General features: G+C 43.4%; 1 protein-coding gene across 2 annotated transcripts in view; it reads left to right on the top strand.

The window, feature by feature from the left end:
* Positions 1 to 11,550: 11,550 nt before the first annotated feature.
* ANXA2 (annexin A2) overlaps positions 11,551 to 23,130 on the top strand; it is a 47,908-nt gene continuing 36,328 nt past the window's right edge. Inside the window, exons 1-2 of one of the 2 annotated variants that reach the window (XM_054041762.1) lie at positions 11,551 to 11,656; positions 19,591 to 19,650. In XM_054041762.1, the coding sequence (XP_053897737.1) occupies positions 19,603 to 19,650 (48 nt within the window). In that variant the 5' untranslated portion in view covers positions 11,551 to 11,656; positions 19,591 to 19,602. The remainder of the gene's footprint in view (positions 11,657 to 19,590; positions 19,651 to 23,130) is intronic. The other variant, XM_054041763.1, reaches the window with a different exon arrangement.

Raw genomic sequence — 23,130 nt, 5'->3', positions numbered from 1 at the left:
GTGAACTACATACACGTCATCCTAACCAGTGAACATGTCAGTACCTGCAGAGCTCCACCTACCAAACCTCTGAGCAAGTAGAGTTGTTCTTTCAAGGACAAAATATAGGAATGAATTGTGAAAATGTTTCCCACGGACTCAAGTGGTTTTTCAACTAGCTGTCCATAATATGTGTTCTCAGTTGACACCTGATGAGCTTTTACTGGAATGCAGTTTAGATAGCAGTTTGAATTCAAACATTAAAGAGAGCATCAAAAATAACCTCTACCGCATCTCCTTCTGCACAAAGAATGCAGACTATCCTTATTGAGAATCACCTGACCATACAAACACCTATTTAATTCAGATTCTTATATATATAATGTACCCAGTACCATAGGTGTGCATCGTATACAGGTCGATTGTGATAGCTACACAAAAGGAACATGAATTACCTTAATGTAAATCTGAGGCTGTCTACACTTGCCATTGTACATGGTTACATGTGCATTGTGCCATAACCCCCCTATTGACCAAATGTGAAGCATGTTCCTGAAGGAGAGCACACAATAAATAAGCTAACATGCCTGAGTGGTGTTGGTATGTACATGCTGGAGAAAGAGGAGCATCTGATTCTGCATTTCTACCTGGCAGACCCAGAACCACTGCAGGAACCAGAATCCAAGGTTGGTAAATTTTGCAGTGATTCTCCCTACTCCCACTTCCTGGAAATATCCCCTCCTCCTGCTTTAGTGATACATGCCTGAAACCAGCCTTCAGTCCACTCTTGACATGGTCCCAAGTAACACATGGATGAAAATCAGTGATTGTATTGAAATCTCAGTGAACTACTATAAAGCATTTAGAGGAAGCTATAACAAAGATTATTAACGAGCAGTTACTATGCCCCTGTGTCTCTGTGTTTCTCAGCCAACAGTTTTGCAGGGATAGTCCCTGAGCCATGCAGACCAGAGAGAAAGGGATGGAGGGAGGAGGGAGAAAGAAAGAAAGGAAAGCCAGTCAGTGATGAGAACTGTCACTTTGGCATCTTTCACAAGCATTAAGTGTGTGGGTCTGTGTGTGTAAACAAAGTTGGTCTGTCTCTCTTCACCAATTAAGATATGAACCTTAGGTCATGTCTCATATCCTCTGTGAATCCAAAGAACAGATGTAAAGGTGAAAGGTTCCCCTTCATGCCAACTCAACAGCCTGACAAGATAAAGAATGGTACAGTGTCCTTTGACTTTTAGGTATGTAATCACATCCCTATTGGTTTGACAGCTTGTATCTCTGCTGCCATGCCTTGGAACTGCTGGTCCCTTAACCCTATTTGCCCACAAAAGTATCTTCAAGTCTTTCTTTGGGACAGCTTCAGAGGAAAGATGACAGCTGTCTCTCCATGTCCACACTGTAGATCTGGTGTCACTTGCACCTCCCTGCCTCCCTTAAGAGGTCAGAAATCAGTTCCTTTTAGGAACACCAGCCAGTCCCCCGGATACAACAGTCAAAAACATTCCAGCTCAGATAAAAGCATTTCTTAGAGGTTTACAAAAGAGAAGACACTAATGAAATACGTTATATATTACACACAGGCTATTTAACCATGCAGTCATTCATGCCAACCCTGCACTTAGGTTACAGACAATTTGTATGTTTATCTGGCCCACTATCTAGCAGAAATCTCTTGGGCGAGATCTCAAAACTGCACCTCCGCTCCAAGAGTGCAGGTCTCACTCTGCTTGACAGAAATGTTGCTAATGACGACTCCAGTGGTTTGACACCCTCCTTCATTGAATGTCCTGGCTTCTTAGACACCAAGTTAGTTATACCTTGCTTCAGCTTTGATCTTGCTTGCTACCTCCCAATGCTGACCCTGCCTTTTATATGCAGAAAAATGTTGTGGCACAGGTGGGCTTTGGAGTTTTTATAGCATGCAGGAGGAGGGTTCAGAAAGAGAGGTTGAGAACCCTTGACCTAGGCATCAGAGATAGTAAATAGGAATCGGAGATTTGTGGCAAGTGTTTTAGGCCTGTCTTTGATTGTATGTAGTCTGGTTTAGTGATATATTTATTAGTTAGTTTGTCATATATTGATGATGAAATTGTGGGGTTATAGTTTCAAAAGGGCCTAAGGCAGTTTCACTCTCAGCTCCCATTGTGTTTTGGTGGGAGTTAGGCACCAAACTCTGTTAGGCTCTTTTGGAAAGACAGTATAAATATCTAACGTCTGATATCTACTCTGCCATCTAAGGGCTTGTCTACACTTACAGGGCTGCAGTGGCACCACTGTAGCACTTAGTGAAGACGCTACTTATGCTGGCGGGAGAGCTGCTCCCATCGGCATAGATACTCCACCTCCCCAAGAGACAGTAGCTATGTCGATGGGAGAAGCCCTCCTGTTGACATAACCCCTGGTGCAGACTGTGCTAAGTTGGTATTACATTGCTGAGGGGGTGTGGATTTTCTACATCCCTGAGCGACGCAGTTATACTGACATCAGTTAGTAGAGTAGCTGAATATCAGGGGATATTGGTTAACATGGCATTTCTCACTACCCAATAAAGGACTGAAAGGGGCCAAGTTTCAGCCTGCTCTGTAACCATAATAGGTGGATAAAACAACTTTTAAATGAGCAATATACAAAAATGAAATGGAGAGGTTTGAATCCATATGGAACCTGATTTTGGAAGCTGCCAAGGGAAAAGGACTTCTAAAATTTCTATTGAGGGAGGAAAAAGTGTAGAAAATATGAGACGTCAGAGTGTAATGACCTTTTTTGAGAAAGGGCACAGAAGACAGTGGAATAATGTACTTTTTTAATTTGTTAAATTAAAATCTGATTTGAATACACTTGTTTAAGTAGTTACCCCTTTGGTGACAGTGTTTGCTAAAGGAATATTTATTTGTCAAATTGTTAATTTTAAGCTCTTTGGGACAAGGACCATCTTTCTGTTCCATGTGGTCCACAATTTCATAGAATCATAAAATATCAGGGTGGAAGGGACTTCAGGAGGTCATCTAGTCCAACCCCCTGCTCAAAGCAGGACCTAATCCCAACTAAATCATCCCAGCCAGGGCTTTGTCAAGCCTGACCTTAAAAACCTCTAAGGAAGGAGATTCCACCACCTCCCTAGGTAACCTATTCCAGTGGTTCACCACCCTCCTAGTGAAAAAGTTTTTCCTAATATCCAACCTAAACCTTCCCCACTGCAACTTGAGACCATTACTCCTTGTTCTGTCATCTGGTACCACTGAGAACAGCCTAGATCCATTCTCTTTGGAACCCCCTTTCAGGTAGTTGAAAGCAGCTATCAAATGCCCCCTCATTCTTCTCTTCTGCAGACTAAACAATCCCAGTTCCCTCAGCCTATCCTCATAACTCATGTGCTCCAGCCCCCTAATCATTTTTGTTGCCCTCTGCTGGACTCTTTCCAATTTTTCCACATCCTTCTTGTAGTGTGGGGCCCAAAACTGGACACAGTACTCCAGGTGAGGCCTCACCAATGTCGAATAGAGGGGAACGATCACGTCCCTCAATTTGCTGGCAATTCCCATACCTATACAGCCCAAAATGCCATTAGCCTTCTTGGCAACAAGGGCACACTGTTGACTCATATCCAGCTTCTCGTCCACTGTAACCCCTAGGTCCTTTTCTGGAGAACTGCTGCCTAGCCACTTGGTCCCTAGTCTGTAACAGTGAATGGGATTCTTCCGTCCTAAGTGCAGGACTCTGCACTTGTCCTTGTTGAACCTCATCAGGTTTCTTTTGGTCCAATCCTCTAATTTGTCTAGGTCCCTCTGTATCGTATCCCTACCCTCCAGCGTATCTACCACGCCTCCCAGTTTAGTGTCATCTGCAAACTTGCTGAGAGTGCAGTCCATGCCATCCTCCAGATCATTAATGAAGTTATTGAACAAAACCGGCCCCAGGACTGACCCTTGGGGCACTCTGCTTGAAACCGGCTGCCAACTAGACATGGAGCCGTTGATCACTACCCGTTGAGTCCGACAATCGAGCCAGCTTTCTATCCACCTTATAGTCCATTCATCCAGCCCATACTTCATTCACTTGCTGGCAAGAATACTGTGGGAGACAGTATCAAAAGTTTTGCTAAAGTCAAGGAATAACATATCCACTGCTTTCCCCTCATCCACAGACCCAGTTATCTCCTCATAGAAGGCAATTAGATTAGTCAGGCATGACTTGCCCTTGGTGAATCCATGCTGACTGTTCCTGATCACTTTTCTCTCCTCTAAGTGCTTCAGAATTGATTCCTTGAGGACCTGCTCCATGATTTTTCCAGGGACTGAGGTGAGGCTGACTGGCCTGTAGTTCCCCGGATCCTCTCTTCCCTTTTTTAAAGATGGGCACTACATGAGCCTTTTTCCAGTTATCTGGGACCTGCCCCGATCGCCATGAATTTTCAAAGATAATGGCCAGTGGTTCTGCAATCACCTCCGCCAACTCCTTTAGCACCCTCCGATGCAGCGCATCCAGCCCCATGGACTTGTGCTCGTCCAGTTTTTCTAAATAGTTCCGAACCACTTCTTCACAGAGGGCTGGTCACCTTCTCCCCATACTGTGCCGCCCAGTGCAGCAGTCTGGGAGCTGACCTTGTTCATGAAGACAGAGGCAAAAAAATCGAGTACATTAGCTTTTTCCACATCCTCTGTCACCAGGTTGCCTCCCTCATTCAGTAAGGGGCCCACACATTCCTTGATTTTCTTCTTGTTGCTAACAGACCTGAAGAAACCCTTCTTGTTACTCTTAACATCTCTTGCTAGCTGCAACTCCAAATGTAATTTGGCCTTCCTGATTTCACTCCTGCATGCCTGAGCGATATTTTTATACTCCTCCCTGGTCATTTGTCCAATCTTCCACTTCTTGTAAGCTTGGACTCCTAAACATGACCACAATATAAATAAAAAACCTGAGCATGACTTTTATTCAGTTTTGGTAGAGCACAGAACAGGAAAAGGGTATACATGGTGTAGGTGGTGAGATGCATATGTTTGTGGAGCTTATACCATTGAAAATGTATGGACTTCCTTGTGTATATAAAAATGTTTGGGGGAAAAAAAGTGGGACAAGTTGATTATATTATATTCCTTCTGTAATTTAGGTTTTTTGGCGGGGCGTGCACATGCCTGTTTGTGTGTGAGAGAGAGATCGTAGAAAAAGTTCAACAATCTTTGTATCTGAAAAGTTTCAACAGAATGTATTTAATCAACATCAGTTTAGGCTCTGGTTATCACTGCATTGCCTCAACAATGCTTGATTTGCAATTATTTTTCTTGAGTGATATCCTCTAGATCTTGAAACCAAAAAGAAACCTATCTCTTTGTCTGAAAAGCAAAGTGGAAAAAATGTTACACCAAAGAGGTTTGCTTGTAATACTATAGTGTCGCTTGTCAGTGTTGATCTTTTAATCTCTGTGATGTTTGTGTGTGTGTGTGTGCGTGTTTTGTTTTTTGAAGGGGCATGTTAGAGGTAGATCTGTCAATCTTAAGTATTGATACAGGACAGTTGCTACAGTATATAGTACTGATATATAGTTGTTTCATGCATTTCACTGGGAAAGAATGTCTTGTCTAAGTATTGTTTAAAATGAGTTTGAACCTGATACTTAACTACATTCCTTGAACATTACAAGACCATTGCTCCAAATCAGTAGGAGTTACAACCTTCCCACCCTTTGGCAGGGACCTGTTGTTTATCCAAACTATAAAATTGGCTATACTGTGAGTCACTGAAATGGAAGAGTAGGTTGCAGGTAGGGTGACCAGATGTCCCGATTTTATAGGGACAGTCCCAATTTTGGGGGCTTTTTCTTATATAGGCACCTATTACTCCCCACCCCCGTCCCGGTTTTTCACGCTTGCTATCTGGTCACCCTACTTGCAGGTAAGCAGTAGTACAGAAATAGAGCTGATTTTCTGTGACAACTTTCTAAGGAGAAAATCTCTTAAGTTTTCTGAAGCTTCCATCTTCTAGTGTTGCTCCTAGGCCATTCCCCAGGAACAGCAAGTTGTGGAGTAGCTATACATGCTGTTTCCACCACAATTGCTGCTGCTGCCAAAGGCCCGGTTTGCACTAGGAACATTTTTTCCCTAATTTCCCACTGTTGCTAACACTGGTGTCAGCAACTATGGGGAACGCTAGTGGAGCCAGGCAGCTGGCTGCTGCCAACATTTTAAGTACTCTGTCGTTTAATCCTGTTCACAACCTAATTGTGATGGTGCCTAAAACACAGGCAGAAGCAGTAGTCCATCTACACTAGGGGCTTGTGTATATGAACACTTAGTTTGCGACAAGCTGGGGTGTAAATCTACCTTGCATTAGCCTGCACGAGACACACTAAGTGTCTGTGTGGGCCCTGCTGCCGGACAGAAAAAGTTCCCTAATGGGCTTTGATCTGTCCCATTTTGAAACTGGAGTAGTTTCAAGTGCAGTTAGGGAACTTTTACTGTGTGGCAGCATAGCAAAATGCCGAACAGTGATAATACCAGAGCTGAACCAGTCTCAGCAATGGTGGAAGAGTTTTGAAAAAATGTCCCTATTGTCTTTGGGACACAAGTCAGTAAAAATATTCAGATTCAGGCAGAATAACTAGTCTCTGCCTCCCAATGACACGCTGAGGCTGCTTAGTGGATTTCCCCCCTTTCTGTGTGTGATTTTCTTTTTATACTTAAAGTGGTGTAATGGATTGGACCAGCCCCCTGAAGGCAGCCAGATATTTTGCTTTAGAAGGGAGTGTCAGGAAATCCTCCTCTATTCAGGAAGTTAATTGAAACATGGTTACTCACAATAGGAATGCTTGTTTGTGTATCCTGTGACTGTTTCATTCACTCTGTGTAGACAGTTCATTCACACTATCAGTTCTTGGTATTTAGCAAGTGTGTTTTTATTTCTGTCTGCATGTGTATGTAGGCAACCTCTAACCTCTGTAGGACTAGATTAGTAGGTCCATGTTACATAATGAAAGACCAAATAGCTGGACATTGGTGTTTCAATTTAGAAATCAACTGAAGTCAGTTCAGTGTGCTTGGAAAACTATAATGCCTATCTTTAAATATTTGTGATAAATGAAGGGCAGTAACATATGTAGCAAATTGTAGTAAGGTTTGGGTGGGGTTCATTCATAGTGTATATCCTACACTGCATGTGTAAACATAGTGCTAATCCCACACTGTGTGTCTGTTAGCACTGGACAATCAGCCCAGTGGGATTTAGCCATAATGAGTCAAGCCTGACCAGGAATGGCAATTTTAGCAATGCAGTGTGTACAATGTTGCCTTGAAACAGCTTTACTATTATTAGCCTGTGTCTATATTTAATAGAACTTTTTCCTCATTGAAACTGCACCTGTAATTATAGTCCTAGCATGCATGCTTCTTTGGCACTATTGGCAGGTGTTCCTAGGAAGTGGGCAGAGCACTTCTTTCCCTTAAATCAGATCCCACTCCCCCTAGACATTACTCTGTATCTGGAAGGACCTTTCTGGGGGGAAAAGAGCCAAGCATTTACACCTGGATTGTGAACTCAAAGGATGGGGAGCATGGGGGAATTTCCAGTGATGATAGACAAGAGAGGGAGTAGAAAGGCTTTGGGAAGAAAGATGAAGTTCAGCTGAGTTCCACTTGGTGGGATATCCAGGAAGTTCTGTCATGAGATACAATCAGAAAGATGACAATGAACAGAACAGAGAAGTATATCTGCAAGTAGTCACCATAGAGGAGGTAGCAGAAGACATGCCCAGGGATCAGGGTGCACTGGGAGATAAGGAGAAAGCTAAGAACACAACAGCAGAGAGTGGGAAGGAGGAGGAAGAGGTCTTTTACTAACTACCAAAAATGTTGGCTCCCAAGATCCAAAGAAGTGTTTGTAAAGCGCTTTGAGATCCTCCAGTGAGAGGCACTAAATAAGTACAGAATGTGAGATCTGTATCTCATCAATGTTAGAGAAGCTGTATCTCAGACAACATCTGGCCAAAGTGGGTGGACTTAACTAAGGAAAATTGGTCCTAATGTATCATACAAAACTGGTGAATCTTGAAGCAAGTTGTTGGGTGTAATTTATTCCATTGCCTTGATGGAATAATTTATGCCTTTGATCACCTTCACTTCTGGAGAATTCTCAGGCTCCATGAGTTAACACACTTTTTCAATAAAATGCAAATGCACATCCGATCACTGAGCAATATCAGGTGGATCTGTAGTGCTGCCTTAAAGATCAAAGGCAACACAGCAGGCCAAGAGCCATGGTATGGATGAACAGGGTAGAGTGTTGATCAACCAAGATCTCTGGCAAATGGCTCTTTTCTTGTGGACCTCTACTTTTCAGTGGACTTCCCAGCCACCAGCTGACCATTTCATTTCTCTCATTTGCTATCTGCCCCCCTCTGGCAGATGAACCTGTGCAAAGCCGGCCAGTGGCCATGGAACTGTGCAGTGCTTTAATTTCATACAGCATACATCCCCTTCATTGGTAGCTGTGGTGTAAGTAAGTGTCTAGGATAGTTTACATAGGTGTTGTGTAAATATAAAATGTAGTATTGTTAGAAGTGTTTCTGATGTACTGGATTATCTTTAACCTCAACCTATTAGGAAAACAAAGCAAAACCACAACCTGAATTCAAATAACAGCTAGAATCAAATTTCAGGACAATGAAGTTCTGCTACAACATGATTTTGTTTGGTTGAAGAGTCACGTCAGACAATCCCAAAGGCAACCTCTATACTCTGAAGTTGCAGGAGCTTGAGGGATTCAGCTATTATTATTTATCATTTCATAGATTCTGAGGCCAAAAGTGACCATTGTGATCATCTAGTCTGACTTATAACACAGACCATAGAATTTCCCAAAAATAATTCCTTTTGAATTAGAGCATTTTTTTTATTCCAATCTTCGAATTAAAAATTGCTTCTGATGGAGAATCCACCACAATTCTTGTTCCTGTGGTTAATTGCTCTAACTGTGACAAATTATGTCTTATTTCCCGTTGGAATTTTTTGAGTTTCAACTTCAGCCATTGGATCGTGAAGCCCCAACTGATATTCAGGCCCTACTGTGCAGGTGCTGTACAAACATATAGTAAGAGGCAGTCTCTGCTCTGAAGAATTTACGGTCTAAATAGAAAAGACAGACAAAAAGTGGGAGGGGGAGAGGGGCACTGAGAGATGAAATGACTTGCCTAAGGTCACACAGCAAATCAGTAGCAGAGCTAGAAATAGCAGACTTTGGGGCTAACTCCCAGTCCAGTGTCCTCTCCACTAGCGGACACTACCTGCCATGTGCCCAGATATAACTGGAGTTCTATTTCTATGATACAAACCTAACTCCACCTGCATTTATTTCTTACTATAATGATGAATTCCTTAAAATATACAAATGAGAGTATGTGAGATCTATCTTACAGACAAGATCTTTCCCAGGGATAATGATAGCCCTTTAAAGGGAAGCATTTTAAGTAAATTGAATTCTGAGCAGACCATGACTTGTGCACAGGAATTACATTGCAGAGAAAAGAACTCATCCCATTGATTAGCTTGTTTGGTGGAGCACCTAACACGATGACTGGCTCCGCTGTATTGAGTTAGATAAAAGATGGCTTTGATGTACAATGTACTATCCAAACATGCAGCAAAGTTATAATTCTATAAGACTTCTAGTGTGTAAATCTGTCAGAGTTGGTCCGTCAAGAAGGAACCAAGGGTGGGGGGAGCGCGCGGCTCCCCTTATAGCACTCTACAGAAGTGCCACAACAGGGATTGCAGCAGCGCTCCCCCTGTGGGTACTGGTAAGGGAAAAACTTCTGGCACCGGTGCATGTGGTGAGCACGCACACCTACTGTGGAATAGACATGAGCAACACATCTCGAAGAACGCCAGTTACGGAACAGGTAACTGTCCTTTACAAAAGCATAGTTCTAATAATGCTTAGTGATTCAACATCATTCCTCTGGCAACTGCCTTGTTGAAGCTTAAGCTAATAAATGTATGACTCTAATGAAAGTTTATTATAAAATTTATATAACATTAGTAACAAAATCCTATGCCATTTCACACTCCTTTCCTTCTTTGTCTGCCAAATGACCTCTGTCTCTCTCAATGCCTCTTTAAAATACAGTTCTGCGAAGTCTTTTTAGTGTGAATGCACCAAACTTTAACTGGATGATTGTAAGGCTATGTCTACACTACGGACCTTACAGCGGCACTGCTGTAAGGTGTGCTGTGGTGTTGCTCTATGCTGATGGAAGAGAGCTCTCAGAACGGTATAATTAAACCACTCCAACGAGTGGTGGTAGGTATGTGGTTGGGAGATGCTCTCCCACGAACATAGTGCAGCCCACACTGGCACTTTTGTTGAAGAAACTTTTGTTGGTCAGGGGTGTGGTTTTTTTTTTCCACACCTGTGACCTATAGAAGTTTTATCCACAAAAGTGCTAGTGTAGACATGGTGTAAAAGACTTTGAAAATAGAAGGTAATCACTTGCATAATGGGCCTCATCATGCTGTTACCTAGCAGCTCTGTGTTCTTGGGGAACCAGGGTGCAGTACCCACCCGCTCCTCTCAGATGTGCTCTGTTAGTGTGTGTGTTCGTCTGATTCTGGGCCTGGAAGAACCCAGTCCTGGGGAACTTAGGACTTGCAGGATAGCTCCAGTGGGAGGGAACCTGCAGCAGGGAGAAGTAGAGCTCGTAGGAGAACACAAGTGACACATTGATAGAAGTACAGAACCCCACCCCCCGAAGAGTAACCCTAATAAATGAGCATACTCCAAAGTAACAGGCAAAGCTGGTAACAATGCAGTAAGTGTTACTCCTATAGCTAAATCCTCTGTTAGCAACTTCAAGGCCTAGAGCACTAGAGTGGGACTATTGTGCCCTGGGTTCTAGTCCCAGCTGAGCTGGTGATTTTGGGCAAGTCAGCGACAACTTGTGCCTCAATTTCCTTATATGTAAAATGGGTATACCTAACCTGACATCCTTTATAAAGTACTTTGTAAGCTATGGATGGAAAGTGCTCTCTAAGAGCTGGGCATTCTAAAGAATAGCCTGGTGAACTCCTTGAGGGTGGAGGGAGACCGTCTCCCCCTCTGTGCTTCACACAGCAGGCACCGGCTGAGGATACTCCGTGCACGGTTCAGATCTAGGGGTGACACCGCCCGAGTGCCCTGACTTGTACTGGAGACGCGCCTTTCCTGTGAGAGGAGAGAAGGGGCGGCTGTGGCTGTGCAGCCTGGACACTATGGAGATTTAGCTCAGGCACAAAGAGCGCCAATTGACCGTAACTCCTCTGCAGCCCAAACCAACCAACGGGCTGGGGCAGTAGGAGGCGAGGGCTCGATGCTGTGTAATGCCCACCCTATCTGCGGGCAGCTAGCACCCCCTCCCATCCCCTGCCCTGCCCTGCCCTGCCCGAGGTTGCTAAACCCTGGTGTGCCCAGCCAGCGTGAGTCAAAAGGCAGATGAGTCAGAGGCAGCCTGGGGTGGGTGGGGCGCCTCTCGTCAGGCTGCCGCAGGCTGGGTGAGGGGCGGGGGAGAGCCTGGGGAGTGCCAGGGGGTGGGACTAGGCTAGACTGTAGATGTGGCTCTGTACAAAATCCCCACCCAAGCGGCCACCATCCTCCCTCTCTGAGTCCTGAGGAGCCCGGCGCAGCCTGTGCCTTGCCCCAGGTAAGTGCCCCCCTCCCCCCGCTTGGCTGCCAATGCTACTCCCTGCAGGGGGGCTAGCACCGCCTGGGCATTCACTAGGTGCGAGCGGGGGGGCGAGGGGGGTTAGCTAAGCAAAGCTCCCCGGGGGACTGCAGCTGAACGAGGCGGCTCCTTTTGCAGACGTTGTTTCTGAAAGTTTTTGTATTTGAAACAGACTCGCTGAGCAAAGCTCTCGGAGCAAGAAAGTTTCCCTGCCTAGTATCTGCAGGGGAGCTGGGCAGTGTAGGGCTAGGAAAAGCACAGCAGTTTCCTCTGCTAGGGACACACCCCGCCTCTGCTTCTGATGCGCATTGCAAGATGAAACTTACTTTAAGGGGGCCAGGAGGAGGTTTAAGGTAACTGTAGCTGTCGGTGAATTCCAGGGAGGGGAGAGGGGCTGCATAAAACAGCCTTAGGAGGCAGTAACTAGCACCTGTAATAAAGTAATTAACACAATTGCTTATGCTGCAAATACCAGAATCTTTGCTAGACTGTTAGATGTCATGGCTGTTAATCAGAGAATTAGCCAGACTGCAATGTTGGGTGTGGCCTCTATCGGGTAGAGTCTCTTCCCCCCTCCCCGCTTTGGTCTTTGCTCTTTTTTTTTTTTTTTTTTTTTTTTAATTTTTGCTTCTCCTCCTCTTCCCCCCCCCCCCCCCCTTTAAGGTGATTCTCAGTGTTTTGTTGCACATCCCGGTGGTTTCAAATGATCAGATCAAGTTCTGTTTTTAAACTTGTTAGTATGAAACTACCATATTGATATCTCAACATTATCCTTTTCTGGGTGTGGAGAAAAAGGAGGTTCGTTTAATAACCCCTACCAGGAGGAGTTGGTCCCAAACTACTAAGAAGTCACTTAAGAACTAACTCTTTTCTTCCCCTGTTAAAGTACATTAAGTTTCAGAGTAACAGCCGTGTTAGTCTGTATCCGCAAAAAGAAGAACAGGAGTACTTGTGGCACCTTAGAGACTAACAAATTTATTAGAGCATAAGCTTTCGTGGACTACAGCCCACTTAAAGTACATTAAGGCTCTTTGAATGAATGAGTGGTTTTGCCATAGGTAAGATTCACTTTTCGACCAGAAGCTTTGCAGGGAAAATTTATTTTAGACAATCAGCTGAGCATTTAGCTTTCAGTTTAAATGCAAGTTTCATTCAGGTATAACTAAGCTAATGTTAGACACAACAGAACAAAGTGTGACCCTGGTGCATAACCTGAGTAAATGGGACCCACTTGTGGGGCTCTGGGTTACAGAAAATGGAATACTCACTCTTGCTTTCTCAGGGCGTGGTGGAGCAGTGCTACTGCAGCTATTCTAGCAATTTCTGCCCCTACAGTCTTCCTATACAGGTAGCTTTAGATAGTGACTCTCCATAGCTGAGCCTCACTTCTCCTCTTATATCTTCTTCCCTCCACCACACAGATATAGGTGCTGTCTGCCATGGAGCACTGTAGTGTGGCTGAGGTGCAGTTCTGATTTATGCCCCATTTCCCCCCCATTAGCAAAATTGCTGAGGTTGTGCTGCTCTTTGGGCCTTGTGGGTAGGTTTTGCACTACCCCTGCTGTCCTTGGGCAAGGACTATAACTGGAGGAATATTAGGGTGCTTTCAGGGAGGCCATGTATAAATTTGGCTCCTTACTGGACAGTTACAGTACAGTTTAGGATTCACTGTTCATAAAACTGTTGAAACCATATGCATTAGGACATTAGAATAAAGAGCACTTTGGTACGTGGAAATACATGAAGACTGAAAGAGGTAACATAGTTACTCAAGGTTAATGTTCTATGCCATTGAGAGAGTTCAGCTGAAAGATGCACTTAGTCCTATATGTGGACACCGTCTGCTTGTCCATTTACTAAGGCTACGTCTACACTACCCGCCTGAATCGGCCGGTAGAAATCGATCTCTCGAATCGAATTATCGCGTCTCATCGGGACACGACAATCGATCCCCGAATCGACGCTTGTACTCCACCATGTGGAGTAGAAGTAAGTGCCGTCAACGGGGGAGCCGTGGAGGTCGATTTGCCGCCGTCCTCACAGCGGGGTAAGTTGGCTCCGATACGTCGAATTCAGCTACGCGAATAGCGTAGCTGAATTTGCGTATCTTAAATCAACTCCCCTCCCCCCCCCACCCCGTAGTGAGGACGTAGCCTAAATTAAGTGGGCTCTGCAGAGTAGGTCTGTGGTAGGACAGAGATTTCCTTCTTGGGTTGATGTTGCAGGATTTGAGTTACTTCTGTTGCTTGGTTTGGTGGTACTGAACAGCCCCAATGAGTGTATTTTTCTAGTTGCTCTTTTATGGAATGGTTTTTAATAGGTTTTCCTGCAGAATCTCAGGAATATTCTATTTTAAATATAGATCTAGAGAAGTCCTAGCTTTACTGTTGGTTAAGCACTTGTGTATGGTATAGGCAATTGGCATATTCCTGAAATGGAACATCTATAGCCCCTGGTTTATGTAGTACTGACCGCTGGAAGAGAGTGAGTCTTAAAATATTGTGCATTGTTAATCGATCAAAATAATGTTTTTCACATATGGCCTATGAAATCTTTTCCTTTCAAGTTTAATCAATTCATGGCCCAGACAGAGCCTTCATTTGCCCTCCTAAGCTCTGGGGTGCAGCTTGGGGACACAGCCTGACCTGCTGTATTTCCAGTTACCATCGTGTTCAAATAAATGACTTTCCGTCCTTGTTCTATTCAGTTCAAAGATATTCTGTTCCTTTACTTTTTTGTGGTACTTTTCTTCCTCCTCCACACTTTCCCCTAGCCTCTGGAGCAAAGCTCCTCTGTTGCCACACCCTGTCTTGGTTGGAAGACTTAAACCAAATGGGCTCTTGATTGTACGAGCTTCCATTCTTCTATTCTCTATTTTTTTGCTCCATAAGCCTGGGAACACCGTTCCCTGTCATCCATAAAAGTGGAGCATGTTTTCAGGTTAGGACAATAGCTGTCTCCTCACATGATGATTGCTGCTTGTTTAGTTAACATCTTCCAACCAAGATGTTTTTTTCCCTGGAACCTATGCATGTCTTTCATGACACATCTGAACTGTGCTCAGAAACCAAGAGATCTGAGGCTGTGTCTAAATCAACATTAGCTGCTATAGCATTATCACCAAATTGCCTGATGGTTGTTACATGGGTGAGGGATCAGATAACAGTGTGGGCAATTGACCTGCAAGTATCTGAACTGTGTCTTCTCTCAGCAAAGAATAACTGAGATCTCTCACTTCTCTGTGTATTAATATAATAAAGAAATAGTGAAATTCTGATTCAGGATCACATGATAGCCTTTTGAAGAAAAACAAATTGCTTGGGTTTGTTTATAAGTATGGAGTCTTAAAGGTTTGGGAATAGAGGCCCAGATTCCTTCCAGTTTAAGAAAAAGCAAGACTGTGCATGTGGTTTTTATTTTAAATACATCCAAATCCAAACAGTATTAGTCAGAACTTCACCAGTAACAAGGGGGTTTGCTTGAGGACTGTGAGAGTATCTTGACAGAAATGGGGCCAAAATTCCAATGAAGGAACTTGTGACTATCTACACATTTATTCTGTAATTGAAGATCTTTCTCTGCAACCTTGATTTTACAGAAATCCCCATTATGCTGCCAGTTTTCTTTTGATCTGCACTAAACCTGGTTCTGATTGGCTCTTGGTTGCTATAGCATTATTTGGTAACTCCATGACCATACCATTTTCATCTGTCCAAGAGGGTGTGTTAGCTCAGTTACTGGACTCCGTTCAAGTTTTCTGTTCCAACAAGCCTGATTCAATGTGGTTTTTATTTGATTTAGAAATGGCAGGCTTGCAAAAAGCTGTCTGGCAACTGTTGCTGTGTGAAAGACTATACTGCAAATGCATTCACTTCAGCTTTCAGTGGAGCTTTTTAGTTCTTTGTGGCATGCAAGACCAAAGGATTTCTTAGTCCCATGTCTTGAAGATGCGGTAAAATTGATCATCAGTACAAAGATTGCCTTGTTTGTAACATTTACTTTTATTAAGAAAGAACAAGTACTTTGGCTTTCATAATGTAACTGCCATATCACAATCCTCACGATTAAGGCTTGTGCAAGACCTTAAGGCTTTCTCTCTGTTGCCTCTTTTTAGAGGGTTGGACCTGGATTGTTCTGGATTTTTGTCCTGAGACTAATTATTTCAATGCAGTTGATGTTATCCCAAACTTCCTCCCTTAGATACTATATCTAATTATTCCATAGGCAAATGAGTGGAGTTTAAACTTTGTTCTTTTCTCACCTAGATTGCTACGGACGATTTAAGGATTCTTAGTGTTCTGAGTGCTTATAAGCATACAAGCTTTACAGACACTTAACACAAGCTAGGACAGGTTAGATATGGATGAGATTACAGTAGCTATGTTAAGTGAAATAATACAACAGTGTTCCTACTATTTACCGTGTTAACAATTAATACATTTTCTAATTTAAAAAGGACTGATACCTGGAGTACATACTGTACAGCATTCCATTGGATATTGTTTTATCAAAGACATTGATGGGAAATAAGACAAGTTTGGAAGGAAGGGAAAATCATTCTTCACGGTTACAAAATTGTAACCATCACAATAAGCAAATCTAGCCTGGACAGCTGTAGAACAGCTGGGGCAGTTCTGTTCAGTTCTGTCTTTAACTCAAGCAATGTAGAAGAAAAAGCATTTGACAAGTAGGGGGGCTGAAGAAAAATAAACATTCATGATGTCGTCTCCTTAACCAAATATAATACTGTCGCTAACAATATGATGCGGGGGATATGGGCAGACGTAGGTTTTATTTTTGTATTAAAAGATATAAAGCCTTATTTCTTACCTTATGTAACTTATTACACCGGGCCCCCTTTTTCAGCAATACCATATAGTACTGCAAAGGTATCTAGGGACCAAGGCTTATTTTCTTTTGAATGTTTTCCTGACAAGATCATCATGTTCTTTAGCAGCACTGGCTGATTGTATCTGCTCATCCCATCTTTTGATGACCCTGAGTGACAGAGAGGGGGGTTCTTTGCTTGGTATCGACTCTTAGAACTCTCATCTGCTTTCAAGAGAGCCACACTTGGAAACTGGGTGCTGTATTGTAAGGGGTTGGGATATACTAGCTCAAGGATGAGGGAGAGTTTCCAGCAATTTGGAAGTGGATGAGAATTCTTCTAGAGGGAGTCCCACTGCATATCTCTCCTGTTTGGAACTCCTGGACCCTCTCAGCTGAGCTGCCTCAGAGCGATTGGCTCCCCATCTAACTCTTGAGTGCGGGGCTGGCAGTTGGAAGACTGACTGAAAGGACGTGGACAGGGTAGGGTGTCTGGGAGCAGGGAGATGGTTTGGGGGAGTGAGGTAATGGGAAGGGGAGAACTGGCAGCAGGAGCATTGCTGAGGACCCAAGAGGGAGGGAGGGAGTTATTCAGAGTGAGGTTGAATATACTCTCGTTCAGTTTCTTGGTCCAGTGTACTGAGGACAAATATCCTGACCCTATGTGTGCTAAATTTGTGCATGTGGGTGATGTACAGGCAATGCTATTGGCCTAAACAAGCAAATATCTAGTTTCCAACACCTTAACATTGCATAATGCCTAAGATTAGTGGTATTAGCAGGGGAACATTTCTCACCTATTAGCAGAAATGCCTCTGTCTAATCTAGCTAGTTCCTTTTCCCTGTTTGACTTTTCCACTAGATTTCTTGGTGCTGGAGTCCTTAGAAGGCAACCTTCAATTTTAACTGATGAAATAGTTAATGCTTATTTCAGTGGCACCATCAGAAGATGACACAAATGGCTACATTTCTCTCCTTGCTAGTGGAATTTGGGAGCGCCGACCTTCCTGCCAGAATTTCAGGAATGCAGTGATGTTGCCCAAACTCCTCCTGTTTACACCCCTTGAAAAATTCTTCTCCTCCTCCTCTTACTCTTACTCATGATGATTTAGGACCCTCCCAGTCAAACAATACTACTGCCCAGGCAAAGAGACTAAACTTGTCAGGGAAAAATGGTATAGTGGCATCAGCTTGTCCAATTGAAATGTTCATTTTTGTAGTTTATAGGATCTATGCACATGAGGCTTATTTTTCATACATCTGGAAGTCTGATCCTATTAGATGCTTAAAAAACAATATTCTTTGGAACTTTAAAAATTTCAGCAAGCTTAGTTTCCATCACCAAGTATTGCTGAGAAAGAAGTTGTTGCCTTGGCTATGATGTGAAATGGATAAGCTTTTTGGCCACGGAAGCTATGCCCCACAATGATGCAGATTATCTTACTCCATTGCATTGTTCCTTTTGGGGTCTGCATTTTGATGGGGTCCTTATTATTTGTGATCAGATACTCATGCTGCTAATCACTACAGGTCTGTCTCATCTTACGCGGGGGTGCCGTTCCACAGTTAGCGTGTAAAGCGAAAACTACATATAGTCAAAATTCCGTTGAGTTCAATGGCGGGCAGAATCGCCCGCACTACAGGTATAGTATTACAATTGTTGTTTTTCTCGACCGCGTAAAGTTGAAATCGCACACGTTAAATGTGCGTAAGATGCGACAGACCTGTATTTGTGCCCCTGGCTTGTAATTTTTATTTTTTTAGTAGCAATATTAGAAACTGTTTAGCCACTCAAATGCAAAATAGCACAGTTAGGCAAGTGTTCTGGCTCAAGTGTTCCAGATCAAATAACATCAGCTGCTTCTGTAAAATACAAATAACTTAAATTCACAGAGGCCATTTCAAGACTTGTGATTGAGGAATTTAGCCTCTGAGTTGCAGATCATTCACCTAAAGCAGTTGTTTTTAATTGCTTTTTGGCAGTTGTCTGGGCCGACTCAGGGTACAGTTTCTCTAAAAGAAATTTGATACTAAAAAAAAAAAAAAAGTTAATCAGTGTCTGTGTGTTCAAAAAATCATTAATCTAATATCCTTAGTGTGGTGGTATTCTAGCAAAGCCGTCATTAATTAGAGTCATGACTCAGATCAGATTTTTAGGAAATGGCCCTCAGTTGATGAGTGGTATTGATTCTGAAATGTGTTTGAGGGTTTTTTTTGGTTTTGGGTGGTGGTTTGGTTGTTTTTTTTGGTAGGAGTTCTTTGACTTACTGGAGACCTGACAAGTCTGGTTTCTTTGCCTGGGTAGTAGTATTGTTTGACTGGGATGGCCCTAAATCATCATGAGGAGGAGAATTTTTTTTTGAGGGGTGTAAACGGGAGGAATTTAGGCAACATCACTGCATTCCTGAAACTTATTGACTGAAATTTAAAAGTGGATTTAAAAGTGGACATCAGCAAAAGTGATTAGAGTAAAAATAGTCACTTACTGCCATATAGGAGAGTGAAGACCAATTCCTATCCAGTTGTGATGTGTGCCATTTACTGTATACTCTTGAGATACTCCCTTACTTGTTACTTCAGCTGTTGCTGCAGGGGTGGCCAACCTGTGGCTCCTTGTATAGGCACTGACTCTGGGGCTGGAACTGCAGGCGCCAACTTCCCAATGTGCCGGGGAGTGCTCACTGCTCAACCCCGGCTCTGCCACAGGCCCTGCCCCCACTCCACCCCCTCCCCTGAGCCTGACATGCCTTGACTCTTGCCCCTCCCCCCCAGTCTCCTGCATGCCATGGAACAGCTGATTGGGAGGAAGGAGGAGGTGCTGATCAGCGGGGCTGCCGGTGGGTGGGAGGTGCTGGGAATGGGGGAGGTGTTTTGATGAGGGACTGCTGACTTATTACTGTGGATCTTTGGCAATGTACATTGGTAAATTCTGGCCCCTTCTCAGGCTCAGGTTGGCCACTCCTGTTTTGCTGGATTGTCCCAACTTCGGTGCGATGGTATAACAGGGCTAGTTTAATGTGCTGTATCGTGTTGGGAAAAAAAAAATGTTTATGAAGTCTCTTTCTCTTTTTTTTCCCCCTCTTCAGTTTCCTTTCAAGATGTCCACGGTTCATGAAATTCTAGGCAAGCTCAGCCTTGAGGGAGATGTAAGTATCACTGAGGAGCTAGAAAAGAGATTTGGTATGACTTTCTCTTAAATGCCTGACTTGTTTCCTTTCCAAGATGCCTTTGTTAGGGTTCAGACTGAACTGTACTGATTGTAAGGTGAGGCTATAAGACTCCACATACTTGAACTGGCCCAGACTAAAAGCTAGGTCGGTGATACTCCATCTCTGGTGCTAGAGACATATGTGACCCATAGGGCACCACCCACATCTTTTGAGGAGTCCTGGGATTTAATTAAGGCTTCTCCAAAGCTGATGGTGTGGTACTGGTGCTGCTTGACATGTTAAACGCAGGAAACACTGAGCAGACAGACAAGAGTTGGTGTGACTCCTCCCTACCTCTCCAAATGGACAAGAGCGTTAGAAGCAGGAAGGGGAGAGAAACGCCCCCATAGTTTACGCCGTCCAAACAACAAGAGAGGTGGAGAAGAAAGAGAGAAAGACGGAGATTGGGCCAATTCCAGAGTTGGTGTATAAGTGGTGTGAGTTAGAGCTGGTCAGGAAATGGCTTTTTTTCCTGCATAATTTTTTGATGAAAATGTAAATGTTTTCATTTATGTCAGAAATGCTCAGCTTTTTGTTGAAAAAACAAAAAAAAATTGAAAAACCTGAAATTTTTCAGTTTTTGGTTACTGAAAGTTGAAGATTAGAAAAATGTTCAATTTTGGTGGGTTTTTTTGGTCAAAACACCAGATTTATCCCCCCCCCCACCAAATTTCCATTCTCTCCCCCAAAGTCATTTTCTGTACAAAACAATTCCCTCCTCCCTGCCCCCACATACAAGAGTTCGGACAATATTCTACCAGGTCTAGCATGAGGCCATGGATGTTAGCTTACCCCATGTCTGCATTTGTCCTAGGGTATTAGTGGAGCAGTCCCAGAGAGCCACCTGTGGCTTTCATGTATGCTCCATGATGTTGCAATGGTACATGATGATGATATGACAATGTAATAGCAGAATATTGTGCCATGAATTTGTGGTTGCCTATGATTGTAATCAGGGAGGAAGTGAATCCCAGCTCTGCAGTTCTGACTACCTTCTTCTGGCTGGGTACGTTTTCATGGCTGGTACTTGCAGAGCTGTGTTAGGTAACCACAAACTTTTTTGCCTATTTTTGGCGCTTGCTCCTAATGCAAGTAAGCAGTAGAGCTGGGTTAATACTGCAAAAATATTCAGTTGTCTCATAAAAAAACTTCCTTTGGCCATTCACATCTAACCAATACAACTGAAATCCTAAATCGTAGCAGAGAATTGTCAAGTCAAACCAAACATTAAAATTAACCCTCAACCAGACCCCCCCAACATCAGGTAATTTCAAGTAATGAATACTGTGACACTTCTTGGGGTTGTGAGGCACCTTCCTACCATCTGCCCTTAGTGTGAGAGAGCCTTGTCTGTGCTTGCTCTAGGTCAGTCCTGACTCCACCTGTCTTGGTCAACACAATGCTCCCCTCCCTACGCAGATTCTGCTGTCTCTCTGCAGGTTATGGATAGGATGTTCCAACCCCTGATCATCTCCATTGAGTGTCCAGCCCCTGGTCCACTGGCTACTCACAATATTCACAGATTTGCTGCTTCCAAAGAAGCAGCACACTCCAGTTTCACTGAGATCACTTACTCAGATCTCTGCTCTGCTTAACACACTGCACTTAGGTATCTTTATAGTGAAAACAAGCAGTAGTTTATTTATCAAAGAGAAAAAATTCAAATGATGTCAAGCAGAAGTAATGGAAACATGTAAAATTCATTGGCCGCATTCTAGAACCTAGACGTAATGAATATTTTCATTTCTTATAGATCAAGGGTCACCCCGAAATACTTCCAATGTTTTTTCAACTAGACCTGGATGTGTGTGTTTGTTTATTTATTTATTTATTTTGTCATGAGACAAAATGTGCTGCCAGCTTCTCTGAAGGCTCCTGGGTGTCTCTTTGCAACCCCTGATATACCAAAACAGTCCATTGATCTTTATTCATCAGCCAGATACCCTCTTGCTCTGTGCTCCTTTGTATAGATTTCACAATCGCTTGTCAATTTCACAATCTTGATTATCTGGCGGCTCAGTACGTAAATAGACTCATTGTGAGCCACAATGACCAGACAGAAAGATAAACGTCTACTGCCCGCTGCCAGAACAGAACCTGTCGAAGGAGTGTCACCTCCTGGTGACCTACCTCTAATTTCAAGGCTTCAAGAACGTAATTTCCAGTGTAGATACATAACCTCTTAAATGTTATCCTTACAGATGTTTCACAATGATTAGGATGACTAGTGAGCTGCTATCTCTCAGAGACCTCACATGCCACCTTTGGTGACTCACTGTGCATTTAACTGACCCAGAGGATCCCTGTAAAACTCTGTGCATCCTCTATGCCCTCTGCCAGTTGGCATCAAGAGGTCTCTGGTTCATGAGGATTTTATGCTGCTCTCAAATATTCCACAAGCACTAAAAGAGGCTAGAACAGTTGAATAAATTGTTGAATTTTAATTATTTGCGCTGGTCAACCCAGTAGAGCAATTCAGCCAGTTAGCTAACACTAACAAACCAAAATAAGTCTTTCCTGCACTCATTTCCCCAAAGGGATATTTGCCTCTTGGGGTGTGCAGAGGGCACTATTTACACCAAAAGGAACTGAACAGATTGGTCTGACGTGGTCCAGACAGTGATATTTGTGCCTATTGCCTCAGACCTGTAGGGAGAAAAGATTTTTCTATACATGAAAGTTAAATCAGAATAAGGGAAATGTGATTTCAAAGTGAATTAACTGTTCCTGATTAACTCTGTGTGGAAACTTATTCCAGACTAAGCATGCCTTATTCCAAATTAGCTTAACCCACAAAACTAATTTAGAATAAGGCACTTGTATTCTGGAATAAGAGCATCCACATGTGGAGTTAATCAGGAATAGCTATTCAGAATAACTCCCTGCGTAGACAGGCCTTCTATGAGGAGGCCCCCATGTTCAAAGGCATAATAACGCCCATCTCCGAAGCAACTGCTCTTAAGGATGGTCCTGGTTTCTCCTGTGGAAATTGATTCGGCTGCTCTCTCCAGCCCTACAGTATCTATATCAGTCTTATCCTATATATGCTCTGGAAGGAGGAAGCTGAGCTGAAGTTAACTCCATGACTGCTGGTAGAGTCTGTGTCCTACCACAAAGTTTTCAGAGGCAGCATTGTCTTGTGGCTGGGGAGAGCACTGGGAGTCAAGAAACCTGGATTCTATTCATGACTCTGCCACTGACTCAATGTGACTTTGAGCGAGTTGTTTAGGCTACAGTTTTCAAAAGTGACTATTGATTTTGGGTTCCCAGTGTCAGCTATCTTTAAGAGACCCTGATTTTTGACAAATGTTGAGCACCCTGCCCCTCTGAGAATTAGGCTCCTTGAAGATTTCTCAATCTGGGTACCCAAAAACTGAGGCACTCAGTATCACTAGTCACTTCTGAAATGTTGGCCTT

The sequence above is a fragment of the Malaclemys terrapin genome, chromosome 10, assembly GCF_027887155.1.
Source record: "Malaclemys terrapin pileata isolate rMalTer1 chromosome 10, rMalTer1.hap1, whole genome shotgun sequence".
NCBI classification, from domain to species: domain Eukaryota; kingdom Metazoa; phylum Chordata; order Testudines; family Emydidae; genus Malaclemys; species Malaclemys terrapin.
The sequence above is the reverse complement of the archived record's forward strand: the minus strand, read 5'-3'. Positions and strand labels throughout refer to the sequence as shown.